This window comes from Acomys russatus, chromosome 29 (genome assembly GCF_903995435.1).
Source record: "Acomys russatus chromosome 29, mAcoRus1.1, whole genome shotgun sequence".
NCBI lineage: Eukaryota > Metazoa > Chordata > Mammalia > Rodentia > Muridae > Acomys > Acomys russatus.
In genome coordinates this window covers 20,517,014-20,535,662 of record NC_067165.1, presented here as the reverse complement: position 1 = coordinate 20,535,662, position 18,649 = coordinate 20,517,014, and the positions used below count along the sequence as shown (strand labels likewise).

The 18,649-nt window shown below is 55.7% G+C and overlaps 3 protein-coding genes across 3 annotated transcripts; 2 read left to right on the top strand and 1 right to left on the bottom strand.

Annotated features, from left to right (window-relative positions):
* The first annotated feature begins 2,898 nt into the window (after positions 1–2,898).
* Positions 2,899–6,014, top strand: Tekt2 (tektin 2). Its single transcript, XM_051172073.1, has 9 exons — positions 2,899–3,214; positions 3,318–3,443; positions 3,559–3,764; positions 4,224–4,367; positions 4,453–4,567; positions 4,674–4,781; positions 4,928–5,071; positions 5,199–5,278; positions 5,618–6,014. The coding sequence occupies exons 1-9, from the start codon at positions 3,059–3,061 to the stop codon at positions 5,829–5,831; spliced, it is 1,293 nt and encodes a 430-aa protein (XP_051028030.1). The 5' UTR covers positions 2,899–3,058; the 3' UTR covers positions 5,832–6,014.
* A 291-nt stretch (positions 6,015–6,305) lies between these two features.
* Adprs (ADP-ribosylserine hydrolase) lies at positions 6,306–11,198 on the top strand. Its single transcript, XM_051172066.1, has 6 exons — positions 6,306–6,531; positions 8,818–8,914; positions 9,181–9,388; positions 9,470–9,654; positions 9,957–10,057; positions 10,527–11,198. Exons 1-6 carry the CDS (start codon positions 6,306–6,308, stop codon positions 10,817–10,819), a joined length of 1,110 nt encoding a protein of 369 aa, XP_051028023.1. The 3' UTR covers positions 10,820–11,198.
* A 3,283-nt stretch (positions 11,199–14,481) lies between these two features.
* Col8a2 (collagen type VIII alpha 2 chain) lies at positions 14,482–17,212 on the bottom strand. The gene is made up of 2 exons (XM_051172065.1): positions 17,025–17,212; positions 14,482–16,463 (listed from the first exon to the last, which is right to left on the bottom strand). The coding sequence occupies exons 1-2, from the start codon at positions 17,203–17,205 to the stop codon at positions 14,545–14,547; spliced, it is 2,100 nt and encodes a 699-aa protein (XP_051028022.1). The 5' UTR covers positions 17,206–17,212; the 3' UTR covers positions 14,482–14,544.
* Positions 17,213–18,649: the final 1,437 nt, after the last annotated feature.

Sequence of the window (18,649 nt, the reverse complement as noted above, 5' to 3'; positions counted from 1 at the left end):
CCACCTGCTCTTCCAAAGGTCCTAAGTTCAATTCCCAGCAACCACATGGTGGCTCACAACCATCTATAATGTGATCTGATGCCCTCGTCTGGCCTGCAGGTGTTCGTACAGACAGAACACTGTATACATAATAATAAATAAATCTTTTTAAAATAAAAATCACTCTCTGTCCAGCAGGAGTTCTGCTAAAACACTCTCTAGCTGCCTCCTCAAGAGTCAGTGCAAACTGACCTGTCAATCACCCCGTAAAGAGAGCAAAGTCCTTGGGGCTGGAGAGATGGCTCAGAGGTTAAGAGCACTGGCTGCTTTTCCAGAGTCCTGAGTTCAATTCCCAGCAAGCACGTGGTGGCTCACAACCATCTATAATGTGATTTGATGCCCTCTCAGGTACACATGTAGGCAGAGCACTGTATACATAATAAATAAAGATCTTGTGAGAGAGAGAGAGAGAGAGAGAGAGAGAGAGAGAGAGAGAGAGAGCGAGAGCGCAAAGTCCCTCTGGAAAAGCTGCTTGTTTGGAGACACCAGCAATAGTATAAAGCCTTTCTAGATGGGCACAGTCATCGTTGTCTCTTCAGGAGGTGTCCACTCTCAGCCCTTAGGAGTGTGCTATCCCCTATTCTGCGAGAAATTCTGCCCATATTTCACGCCATATTGCATGTCTTGTGTTTCAGTGGCGATCACAAGTGCAAGGAGCCAAGGGGAGTCCAGCCTGAAATCACAGTAAAACGTGCTTTATAGTACCTACCTTGTCTCCGAGATACACCTTCACACAAAATTTTGCTAGAATTAATTTGCTATCCCATGTCAGTACACAAACCTACCAAGGAGATCCCAAAGTAAAGCCAGCTTAAAGAGACACAACCATCCGAACGCCAGCGTAGACATTGGTTGTTCCTGGCTGCCCATTTGCGCAGCTCTGATAGCCCTTTCTTTCAGATGGCAAAAGCCATCTGGTGTGATTTTTTTCTTCCAGTAGAAAAATGGAAGGGTTTTGGAGCTAAAAGAATTCAAAAGCGCACGCCTTTAATCCCAGCATTCGGGAGGCAGAGGCAGGCGGATCGCTGTGAGTTCGAGGCCAGCCTGGTCTACAAAGTGAGTCCAGGATGGCCAAGGCTACACAGAGAAACCCTGTCTCGAAAAACCAAAAAAAAAAAAAAAGAATTCAAAAGACCTCAGGGCTTTCATTAGATGCTACCGTAGAAAATAAATACCTGGATGGTGAATGGGCAAGCATGTGCCAGGAACTCGCCCAAGTTGGAAACTCTTCAGCAGCGTTCACACACCACGTAGGAGCTGAGCTCACGGAAAGGGGTGAACATCACAGTAACAGGGTACCAGCAGCCCGGCGTTCCCAACACAAAATGACAGAACACCGTATCACTCTGTTTTTGTTTTTGTTGTTTGTTTTCTCAAGACAGGGTTTCTCTGTATAACCCTGGCTGGCCTGGACAGCCAAGGCTACATAGAGAAACTGTACATCCAACTCCTACTCATGTCCCATTTGTGAGCTGTATGTTAGCGTCTACAAAATAGCCTATGGTGTCTCACACCTGTAACCTCAGTACTCAGAAGGCTGAGGAGGAAGGATCTGAGGCCAGCCAGGGTTACACAGTGTGTGTGGAGAGGGGATCTGTAATTTTTTTAAAAATATGTTTTAATTTTTCTGGGCTTCAGAACTTATGGGCAGGAAGGACCTCCCACTTCTTCGAAGGAAGCCCCACCCTCCACTTGCCTACCAAGTCCAGACACCTATCTTTACAACTTCGCTGGTAAGAATAACACATTCTGCAGGGCAGTGGTGGAGCACACCTTTAATCCCAGCACTTGGGAGGCAGAGACAGGTGGATCGCTGTGAGTTCGAGGCCAGCCTGCTCTACATAGCAAGTCCAGGACAGCCAGAGCTACACAGAGAAACCCTGTCTCGGGGGAGGGGGGAAGAATATGTGTTAACTGCATGCCCAAGATACACTTTTTGCTATCTCACCCATTTCTGGAAGGAGACACCACCACCACCCACCCCACTCACCCCCAAGGTAATCGAGCCTGAGCGGAAAGCGAGCCTGAGAACGAAGCTTTTTACGGTTTTTATACATCATCCATACTTTTAAAAGCTTGTCAATCTAATGCGTTGGTCAAAACTAAAATGTCCAGTTCCTAGATCCGCAGCTGCGCTGTTGCCCGGCCAAGCTGGGGCCCAGGTGACAGCGCAGGGGCGCAGGTGACCGCGCGAGGAGGGGGCGGTTGCTCGGCAACCAGAGCCGCAAACAACAGGAGTTTTCCAGACGGGGGCATAGAGGGCGAGCGAGGAGCTCAGGTGAGGGGGTGCGGGCGGCGGGAGCATCCTGGGGCTGACCTCCTAAGCCAGACTTCATGCCAGGGTATTAACTAAAACCCCAAAAGCGCAGCCTCTGCTGGGGAAGGGTCCTGCAGGGCGCTAGACTAACTTCATCTCCTCCTACGGGGCAGCCAGGCTGCTCCACCTCCGTACCAGGGCGGGGCAAGAGACCGGGCGGCCCTCCCTACCCAGGTAGCTGGTTCCAGCCTGGGTGCGCCAGCCCAGTCATACCACCCAGGAAAGGAAACAAGGCTTTTTTTTTCTCAGATCCCCTGTGGGCCTGGCCCACAGCCTGGGAAAGTAGGATTGTTGGAAGTAGGAGTGGAAACTGGATTAAAAGGCATGCTCCCTGCCATCGCTTCACAGACATTTGGCGTCTCCTAAACACACACACACACACACACACACACACACACACACACACACACACACACACACACACACACACACACACCAGCTCTATCCTTTCCTTTACACGCCCTTGCAGGCTTTAGGACTTTGTGCCTGAAGATGAACCACTGAGGAAATATAGCTTGATTGCTAACGCCTCACAAAAAGTTGAGCTGGGGACTGAGTTGGAACTCTTCCCAGCCGACTCTGCGGAAAAGGGTTTAGAGCCAAGAGGACAGGATCCGGGTCCTGAAAAGGCACGTTGCTTTTCCTCCGTAGGTGGTGATCTGGAACCAGGCCTAAGGGCTTCAGACCCTTGGCTCCTTAGCCATGGCTTCGCTGAGTGTCAAGCCAAGCCAGCGCTACCAGCTCTCAGACTGGCGCACCAACAGCTACCTGTTGTCCACCAATGCCGAGCGGCAGCGAGATGCTTCCCACCAGATCTGCCAGGAGGCCCGGATCCTTCGAAATGAGACCAACAACCAGGTTGCCTGCCTCTCCTTGCCCCTCCCACCCCATTCCAGCCCCGTGGGCCACAGGAGAGCCCTCAAGCACAGACATCCATTTTCTTTGGTTCTGTCTCTTCCAGACTGTTTGGGATGAACATGACAACAGGGTTCGCCTGGAAGAGAGGATCAGCACTGTCAACCGATGGAAGGAGATGCTGGACAAGTGTCTGACCGATTTAGATGCTGAGATCGACACCTTGGCACAGGTAGGGAGCCAGGGCTGGCAGCCATAGGCCTAACCCCCACCTTACTCCACTTCCAGATCTGGGAAGCCACTGCTCCCCTCTGCTGAAGTGAGTCCCCTGTGCCCTGCCTTTCTAGATGAAAGAGTCTGCAGAACAAAACCTGCAGGCCAAGAACCTGCCTCTGGATGTGGCCATCGAGTGCCTGACCCTGCGGGAGAGCCGGCGAGACATTGATGTGGTGAAGGACCCTGTGGAGGAAGAACTGGTTAAAGAGGTGGAAGTCATCGAAGCCACCAAGAAGGCCTTGCAACAGAGGATCAGCCAGGCCTTCCAGCAGCTCTGGTGAGGCAGAGGCGGACCTGAGCACACTCGGGTGCCCTGGAAGCACCCCGGGGGGGTTGTAGGTAAAGAACGGCTGTCTGGATGATACTTTCTGTCCCTCCCCGCCTTCTGGCAGAAGCCATTGGTTGTTTAGAGCATGCTTTCCACTGCCTCCTCATTGTTAGGACCCTACTCTAGGCAGCCGTTGTTGGTACCTTATTATAAGTGTTCATGCAAGCATGCATGCATGTGAAGCCACAAACCTGTGCCTTGTGTCTGGGGGACACTCATGAGGCTTAGCTGCTCTGTCTCGGAAGCAGCAGCACCAGCATCGTCACACACACACACACACACACACACACACACACACACACACACACACACACACACACACACACCCTCAGTATCCTTGTAGTCCAATGAAAACTGCATGGGGGAAGGGGGGAAACGGGAGATGGTTCCAACACTCTCCTTCCCCAGCCTCCTGCAGGAAGTCCGGCAGAAGCTCAACTCTGACCACCGAGACAAAATGGAGACCCTGGAAATCGACAGGGGATGCCTCTCTCTCAACCTCACTTCCCCAAACATCTCTCTGAAGGTCAACCCCACTCGAGTCCCCAAAGAGTAAGAATAGTATTTCGGGCAGTCCCTCCTCCCCAGCCCTTGGAGACCTCCCCCTGTTGACCCCGTGGTTTCCTTGCCTCCACAGCTCCACCACGCTGCCGCAGTGGGATGACTTTACTAGGTTCAACAAGAACCACGCGGAGGCGGAAATGAAATCAGCCATAGAGCTGAGGGAAGCCATTGCTCTAACTATTGCTCAGGTGACTGAGCCCAAGCTGCCCTGGTGTTAGCCCTTCCCCTGACTTAAAACAGCAGCCTCCCAAGACTATGACCCCTCCTCTTTCCTGGTCCGCTCCTGTCATGCAGACAAACAACGAGCTGGAAGCTCAGAGGGTTGCCACCGAATTTGCCTTCAGGAAGCGGCTTCGGGAGATGGAGAGCTTATACAGCGAGCTCAAGTGGCAAGAGAAAAATGTGAGTGTTACCCTGCCCATCCCACCCTGCTGTGAGGCGAGGCACAGATGCTCTGTCCAGAAATTCTCAAGGCGGGGAGTGGGGGTGGGGGTGGGGTGTCCTAGTGTGAGTCTTGCCCAGTTGGAGAACAGCAACGTCCGCCGCAGACCTTAGAAGAGATAGCCCAGCTGCAGGAAGATATTCGGCGCCTGGAGGAGGACCTGCGCAGGAAGATGATGAACTTGAAGCTTGCACATACCCGGCTGGAATCCAGAACCTACCGGCCCAATGTGGAACTCTGCCGGGACCAGGTAAGAAAAGGTCCCTGAGGGGACTGGCCCCCTCTGCTGGTGGAGCAAGCATTCTGCTCGAGGGTGGCCGTGAGGGCAGATGAAGGGCAGTGTGGCTGAACTGCATCCTGCCCCCCTCTGCCTCCAGACACAGTACGGCCTCACTGATGAAGTGCACCAGTTGGAGGCCACCATAGCAACCATGAAGCAGAAGCTGGCTCAAACACAGTAGGTTTAAAGAGTGGGCAGGAAGGGTGGGAGACACTGCCCAACCATGAGATGGACTGTACTTTTCCTGCTGGTCCCTCTGGGCTTAAAGCTGGCGAAATGACAGCCAGGCGTGGTGACCTACGCCTGTAATCCCCGCACTCGGGGAGGCAGAGGCAGGCGGATCTCTGTGAGTTGGAGGCCAGCCTGGTCTACAAAGTGAGTCCAGGACAGCCAAGGCTACACAGAGAAACCCTGTCTCGAATAATGATAATCATCATCATTATCATCTGGTGAGGTAATTACCCTGGCCCTCAGCCTGATGCAGGGCTGTGAACTCTCGGTGCCTCCTCTCCACAGAGATGCTCTGGATGCCCTGTTCAAGCATCTGGCCCGGCTACAGGCTGATATTGCGTGTAAGACCAACTCCATGCTGTTGGACACCAAGTGTATGGACACCCGACGCAAGCTGACGGTACCAGCTGAGAAATTTGTGCCGCAGGTGGACACCTTCACGCGCACAACAAACCGCATACTGAGTCCAATCAAAACCTGCCAGCCGGAGCTAGTCTAGCCTTGGTGGCTGAGGGAGGAGGGAAGATGGGGGTGGGGGAGTGAAGAGGGTTCAGCAAAACTAATAAATATGGAGTTCTCAGGCAAGGTTCTATTGTGTTACCCATGAGGGCCAGAATGAGACACACCATCTGGATGATGGAGTGGCCTAGGATTCATAGGGGTCAAGCATCCGAAAGTGACTCCAGAAGGAATGAGAGTGCAAAGATAAGGGTGCTCACTCGCAGGCAGAAGTGGTTTTGAGTGGGTACCATTCTTGTTCGGGTGCTTTTAAAAGGGTCCCCAGCGGATTCGTTCCCCAATGTAGGAGGCGCCAAACCGAAGCGTGCGAGGACTGCGGAGTTCTGCGGCTCCAAGCCGCTGGGTGGCGCTGTGGGGGTGGGACTGCACGCTGAGGCTCCAGACCACAAGGGAGCGCTGTGGGGCCGCGGCGGAGAGATGACCGCGGAGGCAGCGGCGGCGCCGGAAGTGGCGTATGGCCCACGCGCGGATGGCGGCGGCAGCGATGACGGCGGCAGGCGGCGGTGGGGCTGGTGCGGCCCGCTCCCTCTCGCGCTTCCGAGGCTGCCTGGCGGGCGCGCTGCTGGGAGACTGCGTGGGCGCTGTCTACGAGGCACACGATACGGTTAGCCTGATGTCAGTCCTGCATCACGTCCAGAGCCTGGAGCCGGACCCCGGCACGCCGGGCAGCGCGCGGACAGGTGGGCGGGGCGCCACCCGTCGGGTCCCCTCGGCCCGGCCGAGATTCCGGGGCGTGCGCACGGAAGAGGCTACCGAGGAAGGCCCCTGCCACCCTGTCGGTTTCCTCCAGCTCTCCCGTTAATATGTCTCCTGCCATGTCCCCCGGCAGGTTTCCTCCAGGTCTCCCGGTAATAGGTGACTAGCCATGTCCCCTGTCTTGAGCGCACGGCCTAGCCTAAAACCTTGGCGAGAGCAAGAGCGTTCAGTTCAGTCGTGGCCAGCTTTCTCGATCTGCTGGCCCGATGTGGGCGTCAGCAGGCTCTGTCCTTAGCCTGTGAAGACAAGTCCCTTCCCTTCGCTTGCGTGGGCAGCTTGTCCTCCGACGCCGAGTCCAGATGTCAGCAGAGGACTCGATTCTTCTTGGAGAGCATATAAACATAGTAACAGGCGGCCATCATCAGATCCCCAGAGGACACCATGAGTAAGAGGCACATCGAGGTAGAGGAAGGACAGGTTTGCTCCGAGAACCAGGAAGATAGTAACAAAACTAGAGGAAAGAATTTGAAGGTGGGTTACAGAAAAGTCGAGTGAGTCGAGGAGAACATGAAAAACATATTAAAGGAAGCAGAGATAAGGCGAAGACAACTGTTTTATTATGGTTTGATAAGATGGGGAGAAAAGATGTATTTTGGGTTGAGTGGTAATTTGGACCTTGTGGCTACAGAAAACCCAATTTAAGAAGGTCTGAGTGGAAAGCCGGGCGTGGTGGCGCACGCCTTTAGTCCCAGCACTCGGGAGGCAGAAGCAGGTGGATCGCTGTGAGTTCGAGGCCAGCCTGGTCTACAAAGTGAGTCCAGGACAGCCAAGGCTACACAGAGAAACCTGGTCTCGGAAGGAAAAAAAAAAATTTTTGAGTGAAAAGAGTTGGCACAGTGAGGAGTCCAAAGGAAGTTCCTGTCTCAGACAGTACTAAGTCCAGGAGCTCAGCCCGCCTCCTAAAGGCTCCTCTCTGCGTTGAGATTGCCTTTGGGGACGGCTCGCTTTGGCGGCCTTTTCCTACGATGTGGTCCCAGTAGCCCTGCAAAACGTTGCAGCCCTCCCTCCACAGACATTGCAGCTTGAGGCTGGAGCCCTGCCCTAAATAAGGGCCTGGCAGTAGGAGATCGATGGCTGATAGCCACCGCCTGAGAAGGCAGGAGGTCAGCCCCTGGGCTGAGACTGAAGCAGAATGGCTCCCTCAGGAAGATCAGGCTACAGTGAGCAAACGGAAGGAGAACGGGTGACCCCCTCACCCACAGGGGTGTGGTTGGGGGGATAGAAGAGAAGGGCAAAGAGCAACCCCTTACCCCAGTGGCCTTTACCTTTGCCCCAGCCGGGCTCGGAATGTGTTTAATGATATGAAGGTAATGGAGGCAGGGGCCACCTGGGAAGAGGGAAAATGGAGTTCGGCCTACATGGAGGGAGAGACTCATGAGAAGAATCGACTTCATTCTGTCTGCTCAGTGATGCAAAGGCCCTGTCCCCCAGCAACTTAGTAGCCTCTTTAAGTGTGGCATGTTGGACATGTGGTGTCACACACCTGTAATCCCAGCACTTAGGAGAAAGAGTCAGGAAGCTCACAGCACAGCCCTAGGCCAGGCAGAACTACACAGCGAGACCCTGTAGACATGGTTCAGCAGTTAAGAGAACTGGCTGCTCTTCCAGAGGACCCAGGCTCAAATTCCAGCACCCACATGGCAGCAAGCACAGAGGGTTCCAGAATCCCTGCAGCTAGGGGACTCAGAGAGGAGGTGGGCAGAGATGGGGAGCAGGCCTGGCTGGAAGGACTGGACCCAAGTTCTAGGATTGGTCCTGAGCCTGTGCAGGGGAAGCTATGAGATGCCAGGAAGGGACCAAGCTGGGCAGGGTGTGGTTACCGAGCCCATGAGCTGAGACCCCTCCCTGAAGGCAGCAGCAGCAGCTGTTTTGATCGGGAGACTGAAAAGAACATCCTACTTGAGAGGTTGAGGCAGTGCGTAAAGCCACACTGGAGATGGGAGGCAGTTAGCCCGGGCGGACCACATTGATGACTAGTGAAGGGAAAAGGGGGTGGAAGGTTCCCCTTCAGAAAGCATCAGGGTGCCGTGGCCATCAGTCACAGACAGTGGCTGAAGACCCCAAGGCTGAAGACTTGCTAGCTTGCAGGAGGAAGGGGTAAAAGGTCACATCAGGGTCATGGTAGTGGTCAGCTATTGGGCCAAGAGGAACAAGCATGCTACCATGGCCCCGTGGGTTGCTCTCACCCACCCACCATCCTTTTCCTGCAGAAACATTGTGCTACACAGATGACACCGCCATGGCCAGGGCCCTGGTGCAGTCCCTGCTGGCCAAGGAGGCCTTCGACGAGGTGGACATGGCTCACAGGTGAGGGGGTGACCCTAGCATGAGTCCAGCCAGGCAGGCAGTGATGCTGCAGCCCTCAGGAGTAACGCCTGTGCAGACCCAGCACCCCTTCCCTCAGCGGAACCCTTTCCCAGGCTGACACCAGCCCCCCAAGCTGAAAGTGACCACACTGGATGTGCAGGCACTCTAGGCACCTCACCTCCCTCCCCTTCAGCCCACCCCAGCCTTTTCTTGTAGCCCTGAGAGGCAGCTTTGAAACCCTGACCTGCCTCCCTTCTCTCCACCAGGTTTGCCCAAGAATACAAGAAGGACCCTGACAGAGGGTATGGGGCCGGAGTCATCACTGTCTTCAGGAAGCTCCTGAGCCCCAAGTGCCGCGATGTCTATGAGCCTGCCCGAGCCCAGTTCAATGGGAAGGGCTCCTATGGCAATGGGGGTGCCATGCGGGTGGCGGGCATCCCCCTGGCCTATAGCAGTGTCCAAGATGTACAGAAGGTACTGGGCAGGCTGGTCACAAATACCCCTTTCCCGACTCTGTCTGCAGAGACATGTGACAGTGGCTCCTCCTCTCCTTAGTTTGCCCGGCTCTCAGCCCAGCTGACCCATGCCTCCTCCCTGGGTTACAACGGTGCCATCCTGCAGGCCCTGGCTGTACACCTAGCTCTGCAGGGTGTGTCATCCAGTGAGCACTTCCTCAAGCAGCTTCTGGGCCACATGGAGGAGCTGGAGGGTGATGCCCAGTCGGTCCTGGATGCTAAGGAGTGAGTAAAGGCTGCAACGAGGGCTGAGGCAAATCAAAAGTATGTACAGGGCAGGGGTCGGGTATCGGGCACGGCCCCAAAGCCAAACCTCCTGCCTTCGCTGGGAACCTATGGAGTGGTTAGAAGAGCCCCCTTGCTTCCGAAGATTCACGGCCCTCAATGTCTCAAGGAACAACACTGTTAAGGCACATGTACCTACGTGGGTGGGACTTGGTGTCCCCAATTCCTCTTATGACTCCCTTCCCCCTGCCTGTATCTCTGCCTGCTTGCTGACATCTCTAATATTGTTTGCAAAACCCCAGGTTGGGTATGGAGGAGCGTCCATACTCCAGCAGGCTGAGGAAGGTGGGAGAGCTGCTGGACCAGGACGTGGTGAGCCGAGAGGAAGTAGTGTCTGAACTAGGTGGGTGGACTCTGACTAATATGTACCCCAGCTAACCACAGGGCAGAGAGGGCTTCTGGGACACCTGGGGCTCCTCCTTGTAGGGTTCCTGGCAGGACTGTGAACACACTGCCTGCAGTCTTGAGGGTCAGTATCCCTAGAAACAGCGACTGGCAACCAGTGTGTCGGACTAGTGGCTGTGGATGTTAGTTTACCTGGTGCCTGTGCGCTGGGCACTATGTGGAGTGAGCCCTTCATGGTGAACTGCCCCCAGCAGACCTGGGAGAGAGCAGAATCAAAGCCAAGAACAGGACTAAGTGTGACCTTGCCTGGCCACTAGCAGGCTTGGTGGGTCACTGGTAGTCTCAGGGTAGGGCCTGAGATCTCAGGCATGGCCCTGCACAGAGCTGGGTGTGCTGGCTCTCGGCAAATGGCAGGAAGCCTGTGGCAGGGAGGGAGGTCAAGTTCCCATGCTCCGCCTTTCCCGCAGGCAATGGCATTGCCGCCTTTGAGTCTGTGCCCACTGCCATCTACTGCTTTCTGCGCTGCATGCAGCCTGACCCTGAGATCCCCTCCACCTTCAACAGCCTCCAGAGGACTCTCATCTACTCCATCTCACTTGGTGGGGACACAGACACGATAGCCACCATGGCTGGGGCCATTGCTGGAGCTTGCTATGGGATGGAGCAGGTGCCAGAGAGCTGGCAGCAAAGCTGTGAGGGCTATGAGGAGACAGACGTCCTGGCCCAGAGCCTACATCGAGTCTTCCAAGGGAGTCTGTGAGGACCACAGCTTCAGTGGCCCTGTCAGGCCCATCAGGACCAAGGACATCTCAGATTGGAATCCACAGTTCCCGTAGGCTGGCTCGCCTGTCCCAGCATTCCTAGCGGTCAGGCTGAGGGCACCCTTGGGACTCGAGTCTTAGGACAGACTGTGGAACAGTGAGGACCTGGTGCCTTCTTCGGGGCTACAGCTCTGACTCTCTGGGGTTGTATGACACCCCAGGGCCCTCGGAAGTGTGAGGAGCCAGGGCTAGCTTTCTTTGGAAAGGCATCTGTGGTTCGCTCTCTCATTTAGAACACGGGACTTGCGGGAGCATCCTGTCTCCCTGTGGGTTTTAATGAGTGTAACAGTCAGCTTGTGGCTGACTGGGCAGAGCCAGCAGTGGGTTGTGTGGCTCTTGAGGCTTGCATTCACCCTACCCAGTGGCAGCCTGGCCTTGGCCCTCACTGGAATGGGCTCCTTGACAGCTTCTGGTGGAAGTCGCAGCAATAAACAGTTCCATGTAAGCCCCAGTGTGTCCTGTTTCTGTCTCTACTGATGCATTGTCTTAAGTAGTGACTCCCTGCCTGGGCTGCATGTTCCCAGTCCTGGGGCCCCAGTGCAGTAGCTGCTGTGTTATGGGGCAGTCTTCCGCTTCTGCCCAGGAAGGGCAGAGTAGACAGAAGCAGTGACTTTTGTTGGAGGTCTCACGGCGTCAGCTAGGCGTCTGGCAAATGCTTTGCCTGAGACACTGGGTAGAAACAGTCTGATTGTCCTGACTTCATCAAATAGCCCAGGCCTGGCTGAACCAAGAAGAGGGACCCTGGAGGAGGTGGCAGAGAACCCTCCTTTGATGGGAATGAGTGTCCCAGTGGACTGTTGGATGCCTCATGTTTCTTGGGGCCCATGTTTTGTACAGCATCTGTTATAAAGGACAGGCGAAGCTGGGGACACCTTTAATCCTAGCATTTGGGAGGCACAGGCAGATGGATCTCGTCATTTGATGCCAACCTGGTCTACAGAGTGAGTCCCAGGCCAGCCAGGGCTCCAGAGTGAGATCATGTTGGGAGGAAATAAAAAAGGAAGGGCACTTGAAAAGACACACCCCATGAGGACGATCTCTGAGCATCCTTCCAGGTTCAGTGAAGGGACAAGCGTGTGTGGCTAGCTGAGTGGTTAGCCTGAGGTTCTATCAGGGTAGGCGTTTATCAGGTTCACTGTCAGATCCCCAGAGCCAAGGACATGAGCATGTTGCAAGCTGTGAGCAGGCACTTTCTGTGTGGGACAATGCCCCCCACCTGTCAGCACTCGGCCTAGCACAAGCCCCATTCCAAAGATTCACAATTTCATTCATAATTTGTGTCAGATGTTGTAACTTGGCCCTTGGGATCCTGAGCCAACTGTCAAGTTCCACTGCTCCTGAGAGGCTGCAGGAATGTTCCAACCAAGTTCCATCCGGCTCCAGCCACTGCCCTTCTTTGGTTTCATAGAATGCCTCCGAGTTTGCCTGGTGGTGCTGAGGCAGGAAGGGAGCGGGGTGTGGTTCTGGAGGGCCTCAGGAGCCTGAATGGGCAGCTGTGAGCAAGGTACACTCCTCAAGAAACCAGGAAGGAAAGCACTTGGATGCCAATGAAACAAACCTGTATTGAGGCCAGAGTCAGGGCAGTAGTGTCTCTACAACAGGTTTTATTGGGGGTAGTCAACATAGTCAATACTGTCTTTTATCCTTTTAAAAAGTCCCATTTTTTTTTTTTTCTTCTGGTTCCCCAGCGCGATTTCCCTGAACCTAACATGGGGCACATGGTAAGTAGAGAGGAAACTCCTACACCAGGTTAGAAATGAAGTCATGAGTCGAAAACCTCAGTCTTAGAACAAGGGCCAGAATACACAGACGCGCAGGCTAAGAAGTGTAGCTGTCATGACAGCGACACCTGCAGCTCCAATCCACAAGCATCTCAGGCTCGCTGACCCTTCCCTAGAGGCTTCTGGGTGGAGACTGGCAGCTCTGCACTGACCCAGCTTTCTGGGCTCCCTGGTATCCAGGGCTCCCTCTGGGAGCTGGTTCATCTCTGGCCTGTCCGAACCCACCCCTAACACATCAGCTTAGTGGCTTTGACCCAGGGAAGGCGGAGTTGAACAACAGGCCCAGCAGGGCTGCTCTGGGACCCCAGCCGGTTCTCTTGGGCGCCCCCTACCCCCGCTACCCCCACCGAACTTCCTCTTGCTGTCACAAGCAGATCCGCCTTTGGAAGCTGAAGTGAATAGTTCACTAGGCTGCTTTTGCCGCCCCTGTCGGCAGGGGAGGAGGTGGGGGGGGGAGGCGGGGGGGGGCCCCCTCTTCCTCGGTCCATCAGCACGGGCAGCCGAACGTGCCCAAATTGGAGCACACTTGGTACTGTGAAGTGGGCTGACTAGGTGAGGACTGAGGAAGGCCAGAGGCCACAGAGGAAGCAACCATCCTTACATAAGCAAGAAGGACCACCATCCCTGGCCCCAGCTGAGCCCAGCCTGAAAGGGGGTGGGGGTGGGGAACAGGCTGGGAAGTAAGCCCACCTGCTTCCTGCAGGAGCATCCTGATTAGAGAGAGTCCTGGAAGCCCTAGAGCCAGCTCGTTCCAGTGGACCCGGCTGGCATACTTTCTTTCAGAGCCTTTCGGCCTCTTGGGCCCTACCCCGCTTAGAACAGGAAATTGGAAGCAGAGGGCAGAGAAGGAGGACGTGCCCACAGATGAGCCCTCTAGTAGACACTAAATACCCACGGCGTGGTTCTTATTAAGGCGAAAAAGAAATCTTCGCCCACAAGCTCGTGGGCCTCTCTGCAGAGAGGGCCCAGCGAGAGGTGTGCTGCCTTGAAGACACTTAACTTTGGAGTTGGCAAACGTCCCCTAACGGTCTGATAAGGAGAGAATTAGCCCACCCCCAGCAGGTGAGAGGAGAGAGGGAGGGGCCCTCCTGTTTGCATGATCATCAGTCCGGCTCGGCTCTGCAATCTGTGTAGACACTACACAGAATCCCGTCTCAGCCCGTCTGGCCGCCAGCCTCGTGCTCGAGAGCCAGAGCTTGGAGATAGTCAGGGAGACAGAAGAGCTACAGGCCTGCCCCAGATCCATGTCCCTGTCCCCTTCACAGATCTCCACAGATGGCCGCTTTGGGAGCCTTCCAGGGGCCAGTAGCAAGGGCCACACAACTGTCCCCACCAGGACAGGTATTGATTCCACAGCTACATTCTTGGGGGAGGAGGGTCTATCCATGTGGACTGCCTCCATGGTCCCCACTCCCCCCAAAAGGAAACAAAACCTCAGAGAACTTAATGTCATAGGCTGGAGGCCCCTGGGGAGCTGGGAGAGGCCTGCTTGGCAAACACCAGAAGCCCCTGGCCTGTTCCGTGCCATCTAAGGCCAACAGGAAAGCCACCTCTCCCAGCAGTTTCCTGGACTCACAAGGAGGCTGGGCTGAGTGCTCTGGGGGTGCTGCCTGCAGACCAGGCAGGTCCAGAACAGGGTACAACTCTCCCCCCCCCCCCCCACACACACACAGAGTGCACCTAGGGGGAAAGAAAATTAGGCCAACCTCTTCCAGAAACAACTTCGGCCTACAGAAAGCAGATCAGTCTCCTCGGGCCAAGGCCCCCCGGCCACCTCTGTTCGGCTTTTGCTTGTTTCCTTTCAAATGGATATTTCTGTAACTCGAAAGGTCTCTCTAGCACTAAAGAGGAGGAGGCCAGGGCAGCAGGGCGCCCCCAACAGGTTATGTGGGACACAGCAAGAACCCTGAGAAGGAAGAATGGATGTACTCAGTGGAGTAGAGGCCATTGGCCTGGTCTGAGGGCATTTGCACCCACACCTGGTCATTGGGCCGCAGCTGGAGCACAGCTCCTCCAGACGCCTGGTCCAGATAGCCTTTCTTGTACTCGTCGTAGGTGTAGGTGGCTGGGACGTTGTTCTTGTACAGGGCCACCCACACATTGGTGCCCTTGACGTGCACGTGATAAGCAAAGTAATAGACGCCTCCCACTGGGCAGGTGAAGATCCCAGTAGCCGGGTTGTAGCCACTGTGGCCATTGTAGAGAGTCCGGTCAAACCTAACTGGCATGCCTGAGGCCGGGAAGGGGGAGGTGAGCACCGCGGTGAAGGCTGGAGTGGCATGGGCTGACAGCTCACCCAGCCCAAACTGTGGCCTGCCTCCTTTGCCCAGCACAGCTCCTTCCACGCCACCGTTGGGCAGATGTAAGCCTGCAACACCAGTCTCATCAAAGGCCCCAGGGGCACCAGGAGGCCCAGGAGGCCCTGGGGGCCCAGGAGGCCCTGTGAGTCCTGGGGAGCCAGGGACTCCAGGAGGCCCTGTGGGCCCAGCAGAGCCAGGTTCTCCCATTTTTCCCTCTCCGGGAGGCCCTGGAAGGCCTGGTTCACCTTTCAGGCCTGGCAGACCCTGGGGCCCGATGGGGCCTGATGGGCCCTGGAGTCCTGGGATCCCAGAGGGACCCCTCAAGCCAGGCTGCCCAGGAAGCCCCAAGTCACCTTTCTGCCCTAGGGCTCCTGCCACCCCTGGCCCCCCAGGGCGACCTGTAAAACCTGGCTCACCCTTGGGTCCGGTTGGTCCAGGGGGTCCATGGGCCCCAGGAAGTCCCCTCTCACCAGGGAGCCCAGGCTTCCCAGCTAAGCCATTAGGCCCTTGGTCACCCCGAATGCCAGGCACTCCTGGGGGACCTCCAGGCCCTACCTCTCCCTTGGGCCCAGGGGGCCCACGTCTACCAGGAAGCCCTGCAGACCCAGGAAGGCCAGGTGGACCCCCAAGGCCCTGTGGACCCTGCTCCCCCGGCTCCCCATCCTCTCCTGGCTCACCTCTGTCCCCCAAGAGCCCTGGGGCCCCAGCTGGGCCCCTGTCTCCCTTAGGTCCTGGTTTGCCTGGAACCCCATAGCCAACAGGCCCTATCAGACCAGGGGGGCCCCGGAGTCCTGGCTCCCCTTTAGCCCCTACTGGGCCCTGTGGCCCTGGCACTCCTGCTACCCCTGGCACCCCCACACCATCTACCCCAGGGGGCCCTTTTGGACCCACAGCTCCTGGCTCTCCCCTAGAGCCTGGAACCCCAGGGGGCCCAGAATCACCTTTGTCTCCAGGGGCTCCTGGTATCCCATCCAAACCTGGTTTGCCCAAACCAGCTGGACCAGGCAGCCCAGGGGGCCCAGGGGCACCTGCCTGCCCAGGGGCCCCAGGCAACCCAGGTTGGCCCACTCCGTTATCACCTTTGAGGCCCCTATCTCCTCGGGGTCCAGGCTCTCCCTGGGGTCCTGGCTCCCCCCTAAATCCTGGAGGTCCTTGCACTCCCTGGGCACCTGGTTTTCCAGGGACAGTAATGCCTGAAGGTCCCGGAAGTCCAGGGGGGCCCGGGGGCCCCCTGAGGCCCTGGTCCCCTCGTATCCCTGGCTCCCCTCGCAGTCCTGGCTGCCCTGGCGGTCCAACCTTGCCTGGGAGTCCTGGGGGACCAGCTTTGCCCATCCGGGAGAATCCAGGGGGGCCAGCAGGGCCTGGCTGCCCATGGAGTCCAGGTTTTCCCGTGCCTGGCTTCCCCGGGAAGCCAGGGGGCCCAGGGGGACCCCGAGGTCCAGGCTTCCCAGGGGGACCTGGCTCGCCTTTCAAGTCCATTGGCAGCAGCGGTAGAGGCATTTCTGAAAGAGAGAGAAGAGGGCAGTCAGGGACCTGGACAATGGGAGCTGGGCACCTCCCCTACCATTCCCCCATGACAGTGTAGGAAGCACTGGGGATGGACAGGCTTTACATCCTCTCACTCAGAACATTCCCAGAGCTGGTCTTCCATGATGGGAGGAGTTCGGAATTGTCCAGTTGCCATCCTGGGAGCACTGCAGGCTTCCTCATCTAGGGCTCCTAGTACTTTACCCAGCCATCCTTGCCCAGCAAACTTAGAATTCTATTCATGGCCGCAAGACCTAATGGTGGGATGGCCACCAGGTGGCGCCAGTGGCCCACTTTACAGACCAGTGTAGTTACTTCCTTACCTGCCCAATCCCACCCACTCTTATATGTAGGCCACCTGCATCAACCAACCACAGGCAGCTTTGGGCCCGCTAAAGCTCAGAAGCCCTCCACCAGGAAGAAGCAGAGCTGGGAAAATGTCTTTTGGACACTGAGGAGCTGTGGTCTGCAAAATCTGGAGGGGCTTAGGGAGCTGGGGTGCCGTCTTAGGTACTGTTGAGTAGGGAGGCTCTCACCCAAGTACTGGCCCTTGCCTTCTCGGAAAGGCGGCCCCACTGGTCCTTTCTGCATGGGTTGTACATAGTTCACTGGGGCATATCCAGCTGCGCCCCCAGCCCCGCCACCAGAGGACACTCTCAACCAACATCCCAACAGCAACAACAGCAGCAAAGGCAGGAGCATCGGAGCCCCCTGCATGGCGCCTGCAGATATGCTATAGGGAGAAAAAGGAAAGCTGTCACCAAACCAGCCACCAGGACCAGGCGTTCAGATCAGAACTCAGTTGTTATTCAAAAGCAAATCTCAAAGTCACAGGTCTGCTGTACACACTGCGGGATGAACCCTCCTCAGCACATCCCTTTGCTAACGCAAACCCTTTCCTGACGAGGTCTCTGCCACCTATGTGCAGGCCAGGTACCACCTGGGTGGGCTCTTCAGTCATCTCGACACTGGCACCCACAGTGTCCAGATGATAGGGGAAGGCAGGTCTAGAGTTTGACAAGTCCTTGTGATGCCCCACCATGCTGATGTCCTGGACTCCATCCTGCCAGGAGCCAAGGTCCACCATCTCGTCTCTCCCAACTTTTACTCTGGCACCCAGGACTCCTTACAGGATAGTTCCCAGGCCCCAGTAACCTCAGTAGCTCTGGGCCTCAGTTTCACCTTTTGCTTAACCTTCAAGGCCCCTTCTTGAAAATGCCTCCTGACAGCTCACACAGTCCTTCGTGTCCCATCTGTCCTATGCATGGCACTTACTTGAGCTCAGGAGCTGAGCTCATGCCTGCGTCTTGCCAGCTTGAATACACTACTCACCAGAGAGGGAGTTTGGGCAAATAACATGGGGTAACATGCCTACCCAAGTCTTGTATGCAAATGTTCACAGCATTAAATTATCCAGAACAGTCCCAAAGGCAAGCCCACCATCGCCTAACTGGGATGCTAGCACAGTGGGCATGCTCTCCATACGATGCACTCCGTTTTAGTTATTTTTATTTTATTATTATTTTTATTTTGTTTTGTTTTTCAAGACAGGGTTTCTCTGTGTAGCCTTGGCTGTCCTGGACTAGTTTTGTAGACCAGGCTAGCCTCGAACTCATAGATCTGCCAGCCTCTGCCTCTTACAGCGCTGGGATTACCAGCATGCGCCACATGCTCAGCTGATGCACTACTTTTTTAAATGCCTTTTTAAAAAATATTTATTTATTTACTTATTATTATGTATACAGTGCTCTGGCTGCATGTACACCTGCAGACCAGAAGAGGACATTATATCACATTATAGATGGTTGTGAGCCACCATGTGGGTGCTGGGAATTGAACTCAGGACCTTTGGAGGAGCAGTCAGTGCCCTTAACCTCTGAGCCATCTCTCCAGCCCCCTTAAATGCCTTTTTAATGACCATGTATTTATTTGAGGGAGAGGCGAATAGGAATGTTGCAGTCAGAGGACAACTTGTATGAAGTTGCCCTTCCACCATGTAGGTTCCAAGGATCAAACCTAAGTCACCAGGCTTTGCCCCAAGCTCCCTAATCTCCTCAGCCATCTCGCAGGCCCCAAAAACGCTTTTTAAAACTGGGCATAGAGCCGGGCATGGTGGTGCACGCCTTTAATCCCAGCACTCGGGAGGCAGAGGCAGGCGGAT

Coding starts and splice junctions, on each gene's coding strand:
- Tekt2 (XM_051172073.1), top strand. CDS start 3,059: ATGGCTTCGCTGAGTGTCAAGCCAAGCCAGCGCTACCAGCTCTCAGAC. Junction 3,215..3,317: donor GAAATGAGACCAACAACCAG/GTTGCCTGCCTC, acceptor TGTCTCTTCCAG/ACTGTTTGGGATGAACATGA. Junction 4,368..4,452: donor CCCACTCGAGTCCCCAAAGA/GTAAGAATAGTA, acceptor TTGCCTCCACAG/CTCCACCACGCTGCCGCAGT.
- Adprs (XM_051172066.1), top strand. CDS start 6,306: ATGGCCCACGCGCGGATGGCGGCGGCAGCGATGACGGCGGCAGGCGGC. Junction 6,532..8,817: donor GCCGGGCAGCGCGCGGACAG/GTGGGCGGGGCG, acceptor CTTTTCCTGCAG/AAACATTGTGCTACACAGAT. Junction 8,915..9,180: donor GAGGTGGACATGGCTCACAG/GTGAGGGGGTGA, acceptor TCTCTCCACCAG/GTTTGCCCAAGAATACAAGA.
- Col8a2 (XM_051172065.1), bottom strand. CDS start 17,205: ATGCAGGGGGCTCCGATGCTCCTGCCTTTGCTGCTGTTGTTGCTGTTG. Junction 16,464..17,024: donor AGGCAAGGGCCAGTACTTGG/GTGAGAGCCTCC, acceptor TCTCTCTTTCAG/AAATGCCTCTACCGCTGCTG.